This window comes from Bubalus bubalis, chromosome 20, assembly GCF_019923935.1.
Source record: "Bubalus bubalis isolate 160015118507 breed Murrah chromosome 20, NDDB_SH_1, whole genome shotgun sequence".
Classification (NCBI taxonomy): domain Eukaryota; kingdom Metazoa; phylum Chordata; class Mammalia; order Artiodactyla; family Bovidae; genus Bubalus; species Bubalus bubalis.
The window spans coordinates 64765799-64785320 of NC_059176.1; the positions used below are offsets into that span (position 1 = coordinate 64765799).

At 40.1% G+C, this 19522-nt stretch overlaps 1 protein-coding gene across 4 annotated transcripts in view; it reads left to right on the forward strand.

The window, feature by feature from the left end:
• LRRK1 (leucine rich repeat kinase 1) overlaps positions 1 to 19522 on the forward strand; it is a 134714-nt gene that overhangs the window by 26151 nt on the left and 89041 nt on the right. For all 4 annotated transcript variants that reach the window (XM_025271629.3, XM_025271631.3, XM_044933271.2 and 1 more), the window contains one exon: positions 16210 to 16373. In XM_025271629.3, coding sequence (XP_025127414.2) covers positions 16210 to 16373 — 164 coding nt within the window. The remainder of the gene's footprint in view (positions 1 to 16209; positions 16374 to 19522) is intronic.

Consider the following 19522-nt stretch of genomic DNA (forward strand, 5'->3'; position numbering starts at 1 on the left):
AGTCTAGGAAAATGATAATATAATTTGGAAGTGAGGAGGGACTTTTTCCTAAGCATGGTACAGAACCCAGATACCATAAAGGAGAAAATTAATAAAATAATTACCTAACAATTAGAACTATTCTGCAGAAATAGAAGTGACAACCAACAAACAGGTCAAAACTGTTTTCAACATATACTGCAAAGAGCACTGGTAAATCAGTGATAGAAAGAATAGCCCAATTTCAAACGAACCAAAGAAGAGATTTAGAGAGTTTATTAATTCATTGAAAAAGATAGAAATGATGGATCAATGTGAAAATATATTGAATGTCATTCATATGAGAAGAAATTGAAACCAAAACCAATTTTGAAATATGTTATTTTGCTTTGCAGATTGTAAACAATCAGGAATTTTGATATCATTTAAGACAGCAAAGATACGTTTTGCTCTGTTTTTCATATTTTATTTTAAACTAATATTGGGTTGATAAGTAAGGACATAATTGATGCAACTTTTGGAAAAGCAAATTGGTAATCTTTATAAAAATCAAGGCCTACTATATCCTCTGCTTCTTCTACTGCTAGGAATTTAACCTGGGGAGACAGTTCAGGTTATGTGTGAGAAATGCACACATAAGGATATTCAGTGCAGCAGTGGAGGGGGTTACACAAAACTAGACCTGCCCTAAATATCCATCAATGAAGACAAAGGGCTGCCATGACAACAGCTGTGCTGGGTCTTGGAGTGCCGACACAGAACTTCCAAGTGAGAGAAGCAAGTTGCAGAACATAATCGTAGTATAATTCATTCATTAAAAAGGGAGAAAAGGAGAAATAAATATTTATGTGAGATCCAGGGAAATCACTCATGGCCTCCACATTCCAAGGAAACTCCAGCCTGGAATCTTAAAATCATAAAGCAGCTTAGATCTTAAGTTTTTTGAAAGGACATCCACAAGGAATTCCATTTAAAGCACACGGCCAAACCTCTGAACTCCTTTGCCCAGATCTTTCCCAGAAGTTCACAAAGTGCAGCCTCTGTCCTCAGTCTCTAATCTTGTTCTCTCAAGAGACCTCCCAGGCATTTCCCCCAGAGTCAGCTTGTCTTGTCTTAGTGAGAGTCTGTTTCTGTCTGCCTGCCCTGCTCCTGCCCTTTCTGGTAAAGACACCGCAGCACCCTGCCCTGCCTGCCCTGCACCAGTAAGGCCATCCAGATGCTACGTAGGAGGATGAGGAGATGGAGACAAGACATCTGCTTGCAGCTTCCCTCCCCACCATCAGTACTTCCGGACGCTCTGAGACTACAGATGGGCACGAGGAGGGTCCTTGGCAGTAACCCCTAGGCGGGCACAGGTGCTGGGATGAAGGGAGGGGCCTCTCCTTCTTCCCGGAACCAGTATCGCTTTCTGGTCAGACTCAAGCCAAGCACAAGTGCTGTACTTCCTTCTGCTGCACTGTGCCGAGCTGCCTCTTGGGGACGCAATGCAGATTCCGCACTTGCCCTCTGCTGAGCTAGTCTGCCTTCCCAGCTCTAGGATGGGGTGAGCAGACCCAGCACACAGGGTCACTGGAGGCTGGCATGTCCTGTGCCCTACCCTGGGGAGGGATAATGGGAGCTGCCCTGAGAATCACAGAGCAATAGGAGATGACTCCCCAGTATAGAGAACTCTTTCTCTTTCCTTCTTACTGCTTCATAGGACTCTATTGTATGGATGTTCCATAGTTTCTGTAGCTGGTTCTCTATAGATGGACATCTAGATTTTTTCCCCTGCAATAACAATGTAATACTAGACATGATTTTGTATTTTTGTCTCATATCTTTTGCATACATTTCTAAAATACAGAGTGCTGGGCTAAGAGGGAAAATGCACATGTAATTTTGCTAGGTATTGGTAATTTCCCTCCATGGAGGCTGTGCCATTTTGCATTCCCACTAGCAAAGCAGGGCCATGCCAAAGAATGTTCAAACTACCACATAATTGTACTCATTTCACATACCAGCAAGGTAATGTTCAAAATCCTTCAAGCTAGGCTTCAGCAGTACATGAACCAAGAGCTTCTAGATGTACAAGCTGGCTTTAGAAAAGGCAAAGGAACCAGAGATTAAATTGCTAGTATCCGTTGGATCATAGAAAAAGCAAGGGAATTCCAGAAAAAATATCTACTTCTGCTTCACTGACTAAGCTAAAGCCTTTAACTGTGTGGATCACAACAAACTGTAGAAAAATTCTTAAAGAGATGGGAATACCAGATAACCTTACTTGCCTTCTGAGAAACCTGTATGCAGGTCAAGCAGCAGCAGTTAGAAGCGGACATGGAAGAATGGACTGGTTCCAAATTGGGAAAGGAGTATTACAAGGCTGTATGTTGTCACCCTGCTTATTTAAATTCTATGCAAAATTCTGTGCTTAGTCACTCAGTTGTGTCCAACTATTTGTGACCCCAGGGACTCCTCTGTCCATGGGGATTCTACAGGCAAGAGTACTGGAGTGGGTTGCCATGCCCTCCTCCAGGGGATCGTCCCAACCCACTGATCGAACCCAGATCTCCTACATCGCAGGTGGATTCTTTACTGTCTGAGCCACCAGGGAAACCCAAATCAACCATACTTCAATTATTTTTTTTTTAAAGTAAAATCTGGAAAGAATACAGCTCCACACTCTAGCTTTTCCAACCTGTCTCATCAATGTGTGTCCCCAGGCTCTAGCTCAGCACATTGTAGGTATTAAATATTTATAAAATGAGTGAGCAATAAATTAATTTTCAGAAGAGGACTCAATGTTGGAAAAAATTCATCTTTGTAGGTCTGTATTTCTGTGTCTCTTTTCAACTGCTGCTGAATTCGTGGATGAATTGGTTTCCATTTCCTCTCTGGTTTTTCATCTAATAAGACAGAATCACAATAAAGGACAGAAATGGTAAAGATCTAACAGAAAAAAAAGAAGAGATTAAGAAGAGGTGGCAAGAATATACAGAAGAACTATACAAAAAAAGATTGTAATGACCCAAATTGCCAAATTCAGACTTAAATGGAAGAAAGTAGGGAAAACCACTAGGCCATTCAGGTATGATCTAAAACAAATCCCTTACGATTATACAGCGGAAGTGACAAATAGATTCAAGGGATTAGATCTGATAGATGGAGGTGTGTAACATTGTACAGGAGGCGGTGATCAAAGCCATCTCCAAGAAAAAGACATGCAAAAAGGCAAAGTGGTTGTTTGAAGAAGAATTACAAATAGCTGAGGAAAGAAGAAAAGCAAAAGGCAAAGGAGAAAATGAAAGATATACCCATCTGAATACAGAGTTCCAAAGACTAGCAAGGAGAGATAAGAAAGCCTTCCTAAGTGAACAATGTGAAGAAATAAAGGAAAAAAATAGAATGGGAAAGACTAGAGATCTATTCAAGAAAATTAGAGATATCAAGGGAACATTTCATGCAAAGATGGGCACAATAAGGACAGAAATGGTATGGACCTAACAGAAGCAGAAAATATAAAGAAGAGGTGGCAAGAATACACAGAAGAACTATACAAAAAAGATCTTCATGACCCAGATAATCACGATGGTGTGATCACTCACCTAGAGCCAGACATCTTGGAGTGTGAAGTCAAGTGGGCCTTAGGAAGCATCACTGCAAACAAAGCTAGTGGAGGTGATGGAATTCCAGCTGAGCTATTTCAAATCTGCACTCAATATGCCAGCCAATTGGTAAACTCAGCAGTGGCCACAGGACTGGAAAAGGTCAGCATTCATTCCAATCCCAAAGAAAGGCAATGCCAAAGAATGTTCAAACTACTGCATTATTGCACTCATCTCACATGCTAGCAAAGTAATGCTCAAAATTCTCCAAATGAGGCTTCAAATGTATGTGAATCAAGATCTTCCAGATGTTCAAGCTGGATTTAGAAAGGCCAGAGGAACCAGACACCAAATTGCCAATATCCATTGGATCATAGAAAAAGCAAGAGAGTTCCAGAAAAATATCTACTTCTTCTTTGTTGACTATGCCAAAGACTTTGACTGTGTGGATCACAACAAACTGGGAAAAATTCTTAAAGAGATGGGAATAGCAGACCACCCGATCTGCCTCTTGAGAAACACATATGCATGTCAAAAAGCAGCAGTTAGAACCAGACATGAAACAATGGACTGGTTCAAAATTGGGAAAGGAGTGCATCGAGGCTATATATTGTGACCGTACTTATTTAACTTATATGCAGAGTACATCATGCAAAATGCCAGGCTGGATGAAGCACAAACTGGAATCAAGATTGTTGGGAGAAATATCAATAACCTCAGATATGCAGATGACACCACCCTTATGGCAGAAGGTGAAGAGGAACTAAAGATCCTCTTGATAGAAGTGAAAGAGGAGAGTGAAAATCTGGCTTAAAATTCAACATTCAAAAAACTAAGATCATGGCATCCTATTCCATCACTTCATGGGAAATAGATGAGGAAACAATGGAAACAGTGAGACTTTATTTTGTTTGGCTCCAAAATCACTGCAGATGGTGATTGCAGCCATGAAATTAAAAGACCCTTGCTCCTTGGATGAAAAGTTATGACCCCTTAGACAGCATATTAAAAAGTAGAGACATTACTTTTCTGATAAAGGTCCATATAGTCAGACCTACAGTTTTTCCAGTAGTCGTGTATGGATATGAGAGTTGGATCACAAAAGGCTGAGCACCAAAAAATTGATGCTTTCAAACTGTGGTGTTGGAGAAGACTCTTGAGAGCCCCTTGGACAGCAAGGAGATCAAACCAGTCAATCCTAAAGGAAATCAATCCTGAATATTCATTGGAAGGACTGAAGCTGAAGCTCCAATACCTGGCCACCTGATATAAAGAGCTGAGTCATTAGAAAGGACCCTGATGCTGGGAAAGATTGAAGGAATCTCTCATCAGAGGATGAGATGGTTGGATGGCATCACTGACTCGATGGACATGAGAGTGAGCAAGCTTTGGGAGATGGTGAAGGACAGGGAAGCCTGACATGCTTCAGTTCATGGGGTCAAAAAGAGTCAGACATGACTGAGTGACTGAACAACAACAATCCATGATGGTGTGGTCACTCACATGGAGCCAGACATCCTGGAGTGTAAAGCCAGGTGGACCTTAGGAGGCATTACTACGAACAAAGCTAATGGAGGTGATGGAATTCTAGCTCGACTATTTAAAATCTTAAAAGATGATGTTGTTAAAGTCCTGTGCTCAGTATGTCAGCAAATTTGGAAAATTCAGCAGTGGCCACAGGACTGGAAAATGTGTTTTCATTCCAATCCTAAAGAAGGGCAATGCCAAAGAATGTTTAAACTACCTTACAATTGAGCTCATTTAACATGCTAGCAAGGTAATGCTCAAAATTCTTCAAGCTAGGCTTCAGCTGTACATGAGCAGAGAACTCTCAGATGTAGAAGCGGAGCTTAGAAAAGGCAGAGGAACCAGAGATCAAATTGCCAGCATTCGTTGGCTCATGAAGAAAGCAAGGGAATTCCAGAACAAATCTACTTCTGCTTCACTGACTACACCAAAGCCATTGACTGTGTGGATCATGACAGACTGGGGAAAATTCTTAAAGAGATGGGAATGCCAGACAACGTTACCTGTCTCCTGAGAAACCTGTATGCAAGCCAAGAAACAACACTTAGAACTGGACTTGGGACAATGGACTGGTTCAAAATTGAAAAAGGAGTCCATCAAGGCTATATGTTGTCACCCTGTTTATTTAACTTCTATGTGGAGTGTATCATGTAAAATACCAGGATGGATGAATCATAAGCTGGAATCAAAATAGTCGAAATATCAACAACCTCAGATATGCAGATGATACCACCCTAATGACAGAAAGCAAAGAGGAACTAAAGAGCTTCTTGATGAAGATGAAAGAGGAGAATGAAAAAACAGGATTAAATATCAACATTCAAAGAACAAAGATCATGGCATCCAGTCCTATCAGTTCATGGCAATTAGATGGGGAAAAAATGAAAACAGTGATAGATTTTATTTTCTTTGGCTCCAAAATCACTGTGGACGGTGACTGCAGCCATGAAATTAAAAGATGCTTATTCCTTGGAAGTAAAGTTATGAGACACCTAGACAGTGTATTAAAAAGCAGAGACACCACTTTGTCAACAGTGGTCCATCTAGTCAAAGCTATGGCTTTTCCAGTAGTCATGTATGGATGTGAGAGTTGGACTATGAAGAAGGCTGAGTGCCAAAAAACTGATGCTTTCGAATTATCATGTTGGAGAAGACTCTTGAAAGTCCCTTGAATAACAAAGAGATCAAACCAATCAATCCTTGAGGAAATCAACCCTGAATATTCATTGGAAGGACTGATGCTGAAGCTGAAGCGCCAACACTTTGGCCACCTGATATGAAGAGCTGACTCATTGGAAAAGACCCTGATGCTGGGACAGACTGAGGGCAGAAGGGGGCAACAGAGGATGACATGATTGGATGGTATCACTGACTCTGTGGACATGAGTTTCAGCAAACTCCAGGAAATACTGGAGGACAGGGAGCCCTGGTGTGCTGCAGTCCATGAAGTCACAAAGAGTCTGACACAACTGAGGGACTCAAGAATAACAACAAGACAATCATCTTACCTTTTAGTTCCCACATGTTTCCCTGGCACATTATGTTCTGAACAATGGCCCCACGTTTGGTTGGGTGCACTCAGCCTGTGAGGTGAGGAGTTGGACTTTGATGACAGGGCCAAGGGTTCAAGTCCCTATCTGCTCTTAGAAGCGGGGTGGAGGCGATTTATCTAATCACTCAGAGCACTGGTCACCTGGTGAAAGGTGGTGGTAAGAACCCCTGTCTTGCGTGGGTGTTAGGAGGAAGGCGGATGTACGTAGAGTATTTCTTATAGCATTTGGCAGTTCTTAATAATCAGTATCAATTAATGATCTACTAAATGTTATCACAGATCATTTTATTTTCTCTTTTAAAGTCCATGACACCTTTGCCAATTATTGTCCCAGAAAATGTTCTTATTCTCTTTATTCCCAGGGCAACCGTGTCAGGACGTGGTGTACCCAAGAGCTACTTTAGTTTAAATAATACCATCAAAGAACTACTTCATTAAATCTGAAAGGAGTTAACTCTGTGTTGGACCCATATGTTATCATTTGCCTTTTCTTAATTTCAAAATCAGTACAAATTTGATGAGAAAGAGGAAAAGATTTTGGAAAACACAGACTAACTTTTTATAAACAGAAATAATAGCCTGTGCTCATTAGAAATCTCCCTTTTCCCCCCAAGCATTTTAATGCATTTTAATAAGACGTCATCTACAAGCCTGGAATAAACTCTTTCACTTTCACTGTGTATTTTCAAATGATTCCAACCTGTTTTCTGTGTTATATATTTTCCCATTTTTTCCTATCTGCTCCATATTCTACTCTTTTAGCTTAATATCATATAAGTAGTTTTTTTTTTTTTTTTTTACTTAGTTTTCCATGTAATCAGTATTAATGGTTGCATGGTAGTTCCTCATTTTGAAGTATCCTGAGGTCCTACTGGGCCAGCTGGCTCAGATGATAAAGAATCTACCTGCAGTGCAGGAGACCTGGGTTTGATACCTGGGTCAAGAAGATACCCTAGAAAAGGTAATGGCAACCCACTCCAGTATTCTTGCCTGGAGAATTCCATGGACAGAGGAGCTTGGCAGGCTACAGTCCATGGGGCCGCAAAGAGTTGGGCACTGCTGAGCGGCTAACGCTTCTACTACTTTAGATGGCTCAGGCTGCTATAAAGTTGCCAAAGGCTGGGTGCCTTAAACAGTAGACATTTCTTTCTCACTCCACAGGCCAGGAAGTCCAGGATGAGGTGCTGGCAGGTTCTGTTCTCGGCAAGGACCCACCTCCTGGTTGTAGACGCCACCTTCTCACCGCGCCCTCGCATGGGAGAGAGGAGTGAGCTCTCTCTCTCTCTTCTGGGGGGGCACTAATCCATAACGCTAGCTCATAACGCCCATAACACCAAGTGATGAGCCTGTCATTTCCCAGAGACCCACCTCCTTAGACTGGGCATCAGGATGAAAGCATGAACTTTAGGGGGACAAAGCATGCAGCCTATCTCAAGTATGAAAGTGGAAAGGAAAGTCGTGGGGCTTCTGTGGGCCCCAGCGCCACAGAGCCCTGCTCCATCACTCTCACCCCTGATGCTTGCTGGCCTGTCACCATGGAGTGTCTTCATCCTGGCTTCCCTCATCTGTTTCCCTTGCTTGCTCTGCTCCCTGGGGTTAGAGGGGGAAGGGATGAGGAGGGAGCTGGTTCTTATCATGGGGTGAAGGTGGTGGTGTGTCCAGGGGTCAGACTGGAGGGGTGGCTTAGTTTATTTTGCCCACTGCTTCCCTGGTGGTGTGTGCAAGGGGTGTGTACAGTACACTGCTTTTACTCCCTGTTCTTCAGATGTGGCTGTTGTTTTTCGGTCTTTTTGTATCTTTTTGTCCATAATTTGCACTAAGTGTGGCATGCATCAGTTACTTTCAGCCTCTTTATTTTCTTTGTATTTTGTAGCTCCAAGAGACATTGGTCTAGGTGCAAGCACTGCAGAACTACAGTAAAGGGTCCCAGGTCCCAGCCTGTCTCAGTAAGGCTTCCCATGACAAATGCACCAATTCCACCACACTCCGGCCAGCAGTAAATGTTAGAGCTTGTTAAATTTTTCACTCTATCAGGTAGACATAACATGATGTCTTATGAATAGTTGTATCTTTTATTTCTAAAGATAATCACACTACTATACGTGTGATTTCCCTCTGTCCAGCCTGCTTGTAGGTATAACTGCCCAAGCCCCTTTTATTAGCAAAAATTCATTTCAGGGATTTGGTGAAAATATCCACAGAGAAGTTTCCGATCAGTGCTGGGAGGCTTTGTTGGTGTGAGAAACGTGCAGCCCGCACGGCTGGAGATCTGCTCCGTGTGAGCCATGAGCCAGGCCTCTGGCCAAGGCCACCTCTGTCTTTGCTTTCGTTTCTGATGCTGGTCTGATGGCCCAGCTTGATGGAGCTGACCCCCAGCCATCTGGAGTCGGTGAGGAATTACTGCTGAGGGTCACCCTGGGGGTCATGTCGCCCTCCACACTCCCAACCTCTGCCTCTTCCCTGAAGAAGTAAAGGGTTGGATTTCACTGTAATGCAACCCAGAGATGAAAAGTGCTGCTGAGGCTAAAACCCTAGAGGGACAGCTGACAAAGAAAGAAGCATCCTTCTCACTGAAGGCTGGTGAGCCCAGGACTGCGGTGGATGGGCCCCTGCAGTGCCAGGAGGGTGTCCGCTCCAGGGAGGGACAGCCCCTGACCCCAGGATTTGACCACATAGGGATTCGATGGACAGTGGCACAGGAAAGCCATTGAACAATTATGACCAGGTCAGTCGCAGTCTAGAATTTACTCTTTATTCTGCAGTGAACTCTGGGTTGTTAGATATATTTTTACTTTTTGCTAGTCCATTGATGCAGGTGAATGTAATTTTTTTTAAAGCATGTATTCATGTAAATGGTAGTGTCTTTTCTAGGATACACAGGAGATGCCAGAGATTTTTGAATCAAGAAAGAACATTTGTCTTCTGTCATGCATGCTTTCCTTGATGGGGATGAGAGAATTAAACAGTAGTATCATAAATATACATAGGTAAGAGACAAACTGATTTAGAACTGATAGAATTAAAGTCACTTTCATACTACCTCTCCATTGGCCTAGATTCACAGAAAAATAAAACAGCAGTAGAGAGAGAATTTTAGTCTGACTGTGGGTCAGGAGGAATGATTTAACAAATTCTGTTCTAGAAGAAAAGGTAAGAATACCTTGTGAGGATATAAAGAAGCACAGATTCAGAATCAGCAGACAAAGGAGGACTGGGATGGGGAAGCCACGATGAACTGTTACTGTAAGCGGCTTGGCTTGTGTCACCAGGTATCATTCTGTAACATTTGTGAAATTCCGTTTCAGTACTTGCCCAAAATAAAAGAGAAGAATAATTCCTGCCCATTTTCCTATAGTCAAAATAATTTATTTTTCTAAAACCTGAATTACAGAAATAACATTTAGAGGTTGAGTTATTGGCAACTAAAAACATTTATCCTATAAATGTCAGAATATGTAAAACATACAGGGTTACTGAAAGTATTTTTTTTTTTTTTTTTTGTAAATAGATTATTAACTTGAAAGTGACTATCAAAGCCTAAATGATGTTCTGGTTTCATATGTTTTAGACTATTTTTAACAAATACTTTTTCACATAATGAACTTTCGTTTACTGCCCATATCCAGCGTATTTAAATACTGGGCCTTATAAATATTAACATTTATCACCCACCAGAAGTATGATCACTTGTCATCGTCACAGCTTATTGGAAATATTTCTTGCATTCTCGAGTAAGTCTATGTGCTAAATCCGTAATGCTAGTCATCCACTACATTTATAGCTTTCCCTCACTAGTTCCTACTTCTACTTACTGCTGGTTGTCTCTTTCCCAAAAACAAACAAGCAACACTAATCAAACCTTAAAAATAAAAAACTATGCTAATGGCTTCCCCTTCTCCTTGTTTTTTTTAAGTTATCTTCTTTGTTAAGCATATTAACTTTATCTTAAAAGCAAGTAGGATGCCTGTTGATATATATATATATGGAATTTTCATTGTTATCTAGGAAAATAACTACACCCATTGTAATAGAGAACAAAAAGGATTTAAAAAAATTTTGACACTGAATCATTCTAATGTTCTACTATTAATTTCCTACTAGTTTTAGTTCTCTGCTACATTAATATTGTATGGAAATAGAATATATTTGGGGGTTGTATTTTGAGTATGAATTTTAAATGTGTATGAATAAAATATTTAGAACTGTGATGTTTTACTGTATTAAAGAATATAATTATGGAAATGTTTGATTAATAGGCAAAAATAATTGAATAATCTCAAATAGTATAAATAAATTATCTTGCTCTAAGTTTAAATCAAAGGTCACCAATTCTCAATATAAAACTCTAGTAGTATTTTTGTAAAAATAAAATTACTATTAAAGTACATGTATTTACCTTTAACAAAAGACGTTTCATGGTGGGGAAGAGGGTTTCTGCCTTACATGATGTATCTCTCTACTATTTAATTTTTTTTCAATGAGAATGTGTTCTTTTATTACTTATTTGATTTCTTTAAAATTTTAAATTAAGTCATGTAATTCCATTGCAGAGACTTTAGGGAATAAAGAAAAATCTTTTCTAATCCTATCTAATTCCCCTCAGCCCATCAGTAATACTTATCATTAGCATTTTGGTCTTTTTCAATTTAAATAAATGTTAACCCTTCTCTTTACAATTTTGGGAAATTAAATGAAATTGGCAGATTAAATTAAATGCATATGCATTAACTGATATTTTCCCATAAGGTCCTTCTAAGAGTTTGTTTGGACCAGAACCCCCAGCTCTTGTGTCAGTGACAGTGGACACGTGTTGTCTGTGTAACTTAAGAAAATCAGATTCAAACTGAAAAAACCACAGCATTAAAAACAAATATATATGTAAACAGAACTGAGCAGAGTGTTTCTAATTATGTCATTTATTCCACATACTTTGCCACCCTTGTAATTTCCCATGTCCTAGGCTCCACCTTCGCCGTGTTGCTTAACCTGGGTGTAAAGGTGAAGTTTCTGTTTATGTTCCTAAGGTGAACAGAAGAGCTTACTTTATTCCTAACTGAAGAGAAGAAGTTACTTTATGCCTTTGCACACACCTGTCTTTTATGGAGCTAAGGGGGGTATTTGCTTAATTCTGAAAGATGAGCAGTGACGTGACTAAGTGCCTTTTCTGATGGATGACGCTGCCGTGTATTCTGCCTTCTTCTGCCCCGACAAAGCCTTCTCCCTCCAGTGGCTTCCCTCCTCCCTGCCCGTGGCGCTCAAATGTTTCAGGGTCTCTGACTATTAATAATTAATGAGGATTCTATTTTACATGGTAGTAAATTGTACATGTCTTTTACATGGTGTGCCACTCTCTCAAATAGATGGCTAGTGGGAAGATGCTATATAACACAGAGAGCCAAGCCTGGCACTCTGTGATGACCTAGAGAGGTGGGTGAGAGGGAGCACTAAGAGGGAGGGGATATATATGTGTGTGTGTGTATATATATATATTTAGTTATTACTGATTCATATATGGCAGAAAACAACACGATATTGTAAAGCAATTATCTTCCAATTAAAAATAAATAAAAAGAAATGACATAAGATGGTAATTCTAGTTAAAAGAGATAAATGAGAGAAATAAAAATGTTAAATAAAAGGTAACTACAAATATAAAAAAATAAAGGTTAATGAGGATTGTTAGTGTGCGTTGAGACGTGAAGCTGCCTTGAAGTGTGTGTGTTCAGCCATGTCTGACTCTTTGTGGTCCCATGGACAGTAGCCCATCAGGCTCCTCTGTCCATGGGATTTTCCAAGCAAGAATACTGGAGTGGGGTGCCATTTCCTTTTCCAGGGAATCTTCCCAATATCCTGCATCTCTTGTGTCTCCTGCTCTGGCAGGCAGATTCCATACCACTAGCGCCACCTGGGAAGCTGCCTAATGTATAACTTCTTACACACTATACCCTTTTCTGATTCCTCTTTCTAAAAATACAGAGCCCAAACCCCAGTAAACTCCATTTAAACACAACAGTCTTGCATTCATGTTTCAGGAAGGGTGCAGATTGTGAGTGATGCTCCTGAAATCCACTTAATGTGAGTTTTCAGAATGATTGTCTTGGAAATAGTCATGGCTTAGAGTGAGCTACAAAGACTCTGAATGGTATCAAGGACCTCTACTGTAAGCAGTTTGTCTTTCCTTGTCTCCCCAAGCAGGACTTTTCTGCGCTGGTGGTGGAACTCGTTCAGTATGCCATATGGCAGGCCTTGCATTTAGGGTACGTTATTCTGATTTACTTCTCCCAAGATTTTGTTGTGAAAAGTTGAACATACAGTAAAACTGAAAGAATTGAACTATGTATGTCCATATACCCACCACCTAAATTCTACCATTAACACTTTATGAAATTATTCTCATTTCTATCCATCTATCTGTTCTTCTGTCCATCTATCAATCTGTTATTATTAATGCATCTCAAATTAAGTTGGAAATATCTGTACTTTTCACCCTCAAATACTTTAGTATTCATTTTATTCACTATAGTTTAATATTGTTTATAATTTTTAGATAAAATTTATATAAAGAAAATGTACATATCTTCATTGGACTATTTGATAAGTTTTGACAAAAGCCACCACCTGTATACTGAAAACGTCATCAAGATATAGAACCATGCCTAAACAATTTCCTCGTGCCCTTTTCTGGTGAACTTCATGCGCACCCTCAGGAACCACTGTTCTGATTTTTTTCCCACCATAGATCAGAACAGCATATACATGGGATCATTTTATGAAGTCATTCTTTCATTCAGCAGTGTGTTTTTAGATTACCATCAGTCATTTCCTGGATCAGCAGTTTATTCCTTTTGATTGCTGAGTAGTCACTATACTATGGGAGTTATTTATTCAACTCCTTTTGATGGACACCTTTACAGTTTGAAAATACTATCAGATCAGATCAGATCAGATCAGTTGCTCAGTCGTGTCCGACTCTTTGCAACCCCAATGGCGTTTAATATAAACATTATTGGATATATTTTAGGCATATTTTCTTGGGTAAATACCTAAGAATAGAATAAGGAAGTCATAGGATAGGTGTGTACTTAGTTTCGTAAGAAACCAATAGACTTGTTTCCAAAGTGGTTGTACAATTTTAGACGCAACCAATAAGGTATGAGTGTTCTGGTTTCTCCATATCCTCACCAAGTATTATCAGTCTTTTTAAATTTTACTGACTTTCGTGGGATTGTAATGGTGTTTAATTTTCATTTCCCTGATGACTAATGATATTGAGCTTTTTGAACCTCTTCTGCTATTCAAATCTTTGCTTGTTTTTAACTGGGTTGTTTGTCCTTTATTACCAAGTTATAGGAGTTCTTCCTGTTTTCTGAATACCATTCGTTTTTTGGGTGTATGTTTTGCAAATATTTTCTTCCAGTATGTAACTTGCCTACTCATTGTCAAATGGTAAATAGTTTTTAAATGGTAGATCAACCTTCTGATGAGCATAAGTTTTAAATTTTGTTGAAGTCTAATTAGTAATTTTTTCCTTTCATGTTTATTACTTTCTGTGTCCCATCTAAGAAAGCTTTGCCTACTCTCAAGTCATAAAAATGTCCTCCTGTGATATTTTTTTCCTAGGAGCACTACGGTTTTAACCTTTATGTTTAAATCCATGATCCATTTCAAAGTAATTTTTGTGTGTGGTGAGAAGTAGGAGTCAGAATCCCTTTTTATTCAATGATGTCCAGTTGTCCCAGCATGATTTATTGAAATAATTTTTGCTTTTCTCATTGTGTTGGCACCCTTATCACAAATTAATTGGATGTACAAGTATGAGTCTATTTCCCAACAGAAAGCTGAGAAGCTATTCTGTTCTACAGATAAATTTGTATATACTAGTAGCACACTCGGAGAAGGCAATGGCACCCCACTCCAGGACTCTTGCCTGGAAAATCCCATGGACGGAGGAGCCTGGTAGGCTGCAGTCCAAGGGGTTGCTGAGAGTCAGACACGACCGAGTGACTTCCTACTTTCACTTTCCACTTTCATGCATTGGAGAAGGAAAGGGCAACCCACTCCAGTGATCTTGCCTGGAGAATCCCAGGGACGGGGGAGCTTGGTGGGCTGCCGTCTATGGGGTCGCACAGAGTCGGACACGACTGATGCGACTTAGCAGCAGCAGCAGCAGCACACTGCTTTGACTATTATTATAGTTTTGTGTAAGACTTGAAATCAAGTAGTGTAGATCCTCCAGCTCTTATTTTTCAAGATTGTTTGGGGTAAATCCTTTGAATTTTTGAACAAATTTGAGGATCAGGTTGTCAATTTTATCTCCCTCAAATCCTATTGGAATTATGGTTGGGATTACATTGAATCTACAGATAAAATCAGAGAGAATTGAGACTTAATAATTTTGATTGTTTTAATCCACGAACATGAGATGTCTTTCCATTTGTATAGGTCTTATTTAACTTCTCTCAGCAATGTTTATAGTTTTCAGGGTGTAGATCTTATCCATCATTTAAAAAATTTATTTCTAAACATGTAATTTTTATCCTATTGTAAATAAATTTTGAAAAAAACTTTTTTCCAAACATTAGCCGCTGTAATGTGATTTGCTTTTGTGATGTGAATGTTTGGAAGGCAACCTTCATCATCATTTACATTTTAACACGAAAAAAAAAGCCGTTTTTTTTTTTTTTTTTCATCTCTTCAAAGAGATGGAGTGGGGTTAGCCCCAGCCTAAGAGCTGGTGAACCAAACCTCAGTCACGGTTTGCCTCTTACGAGCTGTGTGGACTTGGCCAAGAATGATTTTCGAATTCTGTCTCCATTTCTGCTGCCACTTAACACAATCAAAATGTAACTACTCATTCATTGCAGTCTTTTCTATGATAGAGACAGAACTTTAGACTCTGGTTCAGTAACACATTTACAAATCTAGTAGGAACCTTGAATTTTCTTCCCAGAGAAATGTGCGTGCATACACACACATATACACACAATTTTCTGTGCAACTTTAGGATGTGCAGGAAGTCTCTGAAGCCTTCTGGGATCTACAGACTGCTAATTATGAAGCCATTCTAGAGTGGGAGCTCCAAGGGCTGACAGCTTTCATGTCTGCGTCTTCAGACCCAGCAAGTATGGAGTGAGGGCTGCCATTCTAAATCCCATGCCTTTTTGGCGTTTTCCAGGCAGAGAGGGTCTAGATTTCCACATACTCAGGTTTTGACTTGCCTTTCTTCCTTCACGGGATACCGTATCCCTCTGAGGGACACAGCAGTGGGGCAGTTTGGTGTTGCTGTTGGTGAGGCCAACCTGCCAGGCAGCTGCCCTGGGAGACCTGGACCCGCTCTCTGGGCATTGTCTCACTCCATAATCTTCCAGCCTCCCCACGCCTTCACGTCTGGCTCCGTGCAGGAGTGCCTCCACGGGGGGCAGGTGCTGAAGTTGGCTGTGCTGGGCGACACTGGCAGCATTTTGGAGCAACCCTCTCTGGCTTAAGCACATCCCCCTCTCCTCTCTGGTGGTTCCCGTAAGCAGCACTGGCGGTGGAGGTGATGTGTGTGTGCCTCTGTTCACCCAGGTGCTGGGGACATGGGCAGCAAACTCTCCATGCCAGGCAGTGAGCCCATGGTGCAGAGCCCCAGGACGGAAGGCATTCATGCTGCGTACAGGCGAGGAGACATCAGCAGAGCCCAGCATCTGCTCCGAGAAGCTTGTGACGAGAGCACATCCCAGCTGGAAAAGGTAAGGTCTATGCCAGCCCTTCTTGCCAGAACTGGGGACCCAGGTTGAGTGAAGGTTACCATGAAAATTATTTTCTTGTTATCATTAGAATAATGGGGATCTTTCCTGGGTTCTGAATACCTTGTTTCTCATGTAAACCTCCTGGTGTCAGTCCTTTCGAGTGGACTTCTCAGCTTGTCAGGTAAGCATGCTGTGCCATCATTCCCAGGGGCAGGAAGGGGGTCACAGAAAGGAAAAGGACAAAACTGACAGTCGAGGGTTTAACCTAATATAGTCTTTTATACTTTTTTTCCACTATAAAATAGCACATGTGCAAACTGAAAATTTTAAAAACATATAAAAGTAAAGGAAAAAAGAACCAAAATTAATCATCCAAACAATCCCACTGAGCATTTTTGGTATACTCTTTTTCGAGTTGCTGATCTGAACATTCGTTTTTTATTTTTATTGTTTCTAATATAGATAGAGTCTTATTTATGTATAGTTTTGCATACTGCTTTCTTTTACCTAATATTATATGAACCATTTTCTGTATGACTATAAGTTCCTTATGTGCCTCACCTTCAGTGGATACATGACATTTCATCTGGTAGAGACACTCTCATTTATCTGGCTATTCCATTTGGTTAGATATTTGGATTGTTTCTAATTTTTTATTTCTATAAAGAATACTATACTGAATTTTTTTTGCCTGATAGTTTTCTTATTGTCAGCTATTTTCTTCACTTAGGTAGATTTGCAAAAATTGAGAATGTGGGTAAGAGCGTTTTAAAAATTTTGAAACATATGCCAAACTTCTTCCAAAAGCTTATAGAGATCAACCCTCTTGCTGGCCTACAGCTTGGGAAGATTATTGCTATGTTCTGGTCCTTGTGGGAAATTCTTATTGGCTGTAAACCAGGAGAGCACTTTATTGATGTTTTGTGTGCAATACTTTGATTAGCACAAGTTTAAGGTCTTCATTTAATTAATAGCTGGAAATAGCTCAATTACTAAACCTCCAGCCTGTTCTCAAAGTTGTAAGAGAATTTTGGGGGGGAAGTAGTCAAGTTCAATGTGCTTGATAATTATTGAGAAGAGAGCATTTTTGGAAAATTCTTCAAGCAAGGCTTCAGCAGTATGTGAACCAAGAACTTCCACATGTACAAGCTGGATTTAGACAAGGCAGAGGAACCAGAGATCAAACTGGCAACATCCGTTGGATCATAGAAAAAGCAAGAGAATTCCAGAAAAACATCTACTTCTGCTTTATTGACTATGCCAAATCCTTTGACTGTGTGGATCACAACAAACTGGAAAATTCTTAAAAAGATGGGAATACCAGACCACCTGATCTGCCTCCTGAGAAATCAGTATGTAGGTCAAGAAGTAACACTTAGCACTGGAGATGGAACAACAGACTGGTTCCAAATCAGGAAAAGGAGTACATCAAGGCTGTATATTGTCACCCTGCTTATTTAAATTATATACAGAGTACATCGTGAGAAACACTGGGCTGGAAGAAGCACAGGCTGGAATCAAGATTGCCAGGAGAAATGTCAATAACCTCAGATAGGCGGATGATACCATGCTTATGGCTGAAAGCAAAGAGGAACTGAAGAGCCTCTTGATGAATGTGAAAGTTGGCTTTAAACTCAACATTCAAAAAACTAAAGTTATGGCATCCAGTCCCATCACTTCATGGCAAATAGATGGGGAAACAATGGAAACAGTGACAGACTATTTTCTTGGGCTCCAAAATCACTGCAGATGGTGACTGTAGCCATGAAATTAAAAGACACTTGCTCCTTAGAAGAAAAGTTATGACCAACCTAGACAGCCTATTAAAAGGTAGAGACATTACTTTGCCAACAAAGGCCCATCTAGTCAAAGCTATGGTTTTTCCGGTAATCATGTATGGATGTGAGAGGTGGACCATAAAAAAAGCTGAGTGCTGAAGAACTGATGCTTTTGAACTGTGTTGTTGGAGAAGACTCTTGAGAGTCCCTTGGACTGAAAGGAGATCAAACCATTCAATTCAAAAGGCAGTAAGTCCTGAATCATTCATTGGAAAGACTGATATTGAACCTGAAGCTCCAATAGTGTGGCCGCCTGATGTGAAGAATTGACTCATTGGGAAAGACCTGATGCTGGGAAAGATTGAAGGCAGGAAAGGAGAAGGGGAGAACAGAGGATGAGATGGTTGGATGGCATGACTGACTCAATGGACATGAGTTTGAGCAAGCTCCAGGAGTTGGTGATGGACAGGGAAGTCTGACGTGCTGCAGTCCTTGAGGTCACAAAGAGTCGGATGTAACTGAGTGACTGAACTGAACTGAGCATTTTTGATTCCTCCCATTATGAATTCACAGTATATGTGGTCAAAACCTCTCTTCTTATGGGAGAACTGGAGCAGGTCAAAGTTGTTGGCCCATTGTTTTTGGCCTGGGGATTGTAAGCGGGGACCCAGGAAGCAACAGTCCAAAGTGTTACCCACAGAGCAGTCGCACTGCCTGGGACCTTTTCCCAAATGGAACTCCAGACTGCCGTCACACAGAACTTCCCATTGAACCTGGACCTCTTGCATCTCCTGCATTGGCAGGCAGTTTCTTGACCACTAGCACCACCTGGGAAGGCATGTTTAAGTCCAGATGTCAGCAAATTCAGTTTCATGGTGTATATGCTATTGCTGTCCTCTGCTGTTTCTTTTTTTCTCTTTTAATGTGTATCGAAAGTAGACTAGATAATTCTCTAATAAATATTTGTATTGTTAATTTGTATACAATGAGGAGATATATATATATAACTATATAATATAATTTGTTAACAAATCTGAACCTGAGATGAAAGTGAAAACTTTTGGCAAAACAATGATGCTGTTCCAAAGAAACAGAATATGAGACACTTAGAAGGTAGAGTTTTCTAGAAGTAGCATTAAAAAACTAAACAAAAACAGGTAAACTTTTCTTAATTCTTAATTTTTTAAATTATGATAGTATTATAACACATTTACAGAAGACTTGAAAAATGCAGAACAAAGTTACATATAGTTCTACTATGTATTACAATTTTTTAAGTAGATAAATTAAGGTTTTTAGTTGGGATTTCAAAATAAATCAAACCCTCAAAAGTTAATAGAATAACTGGACATGAAAGTAGAAGGATATAGT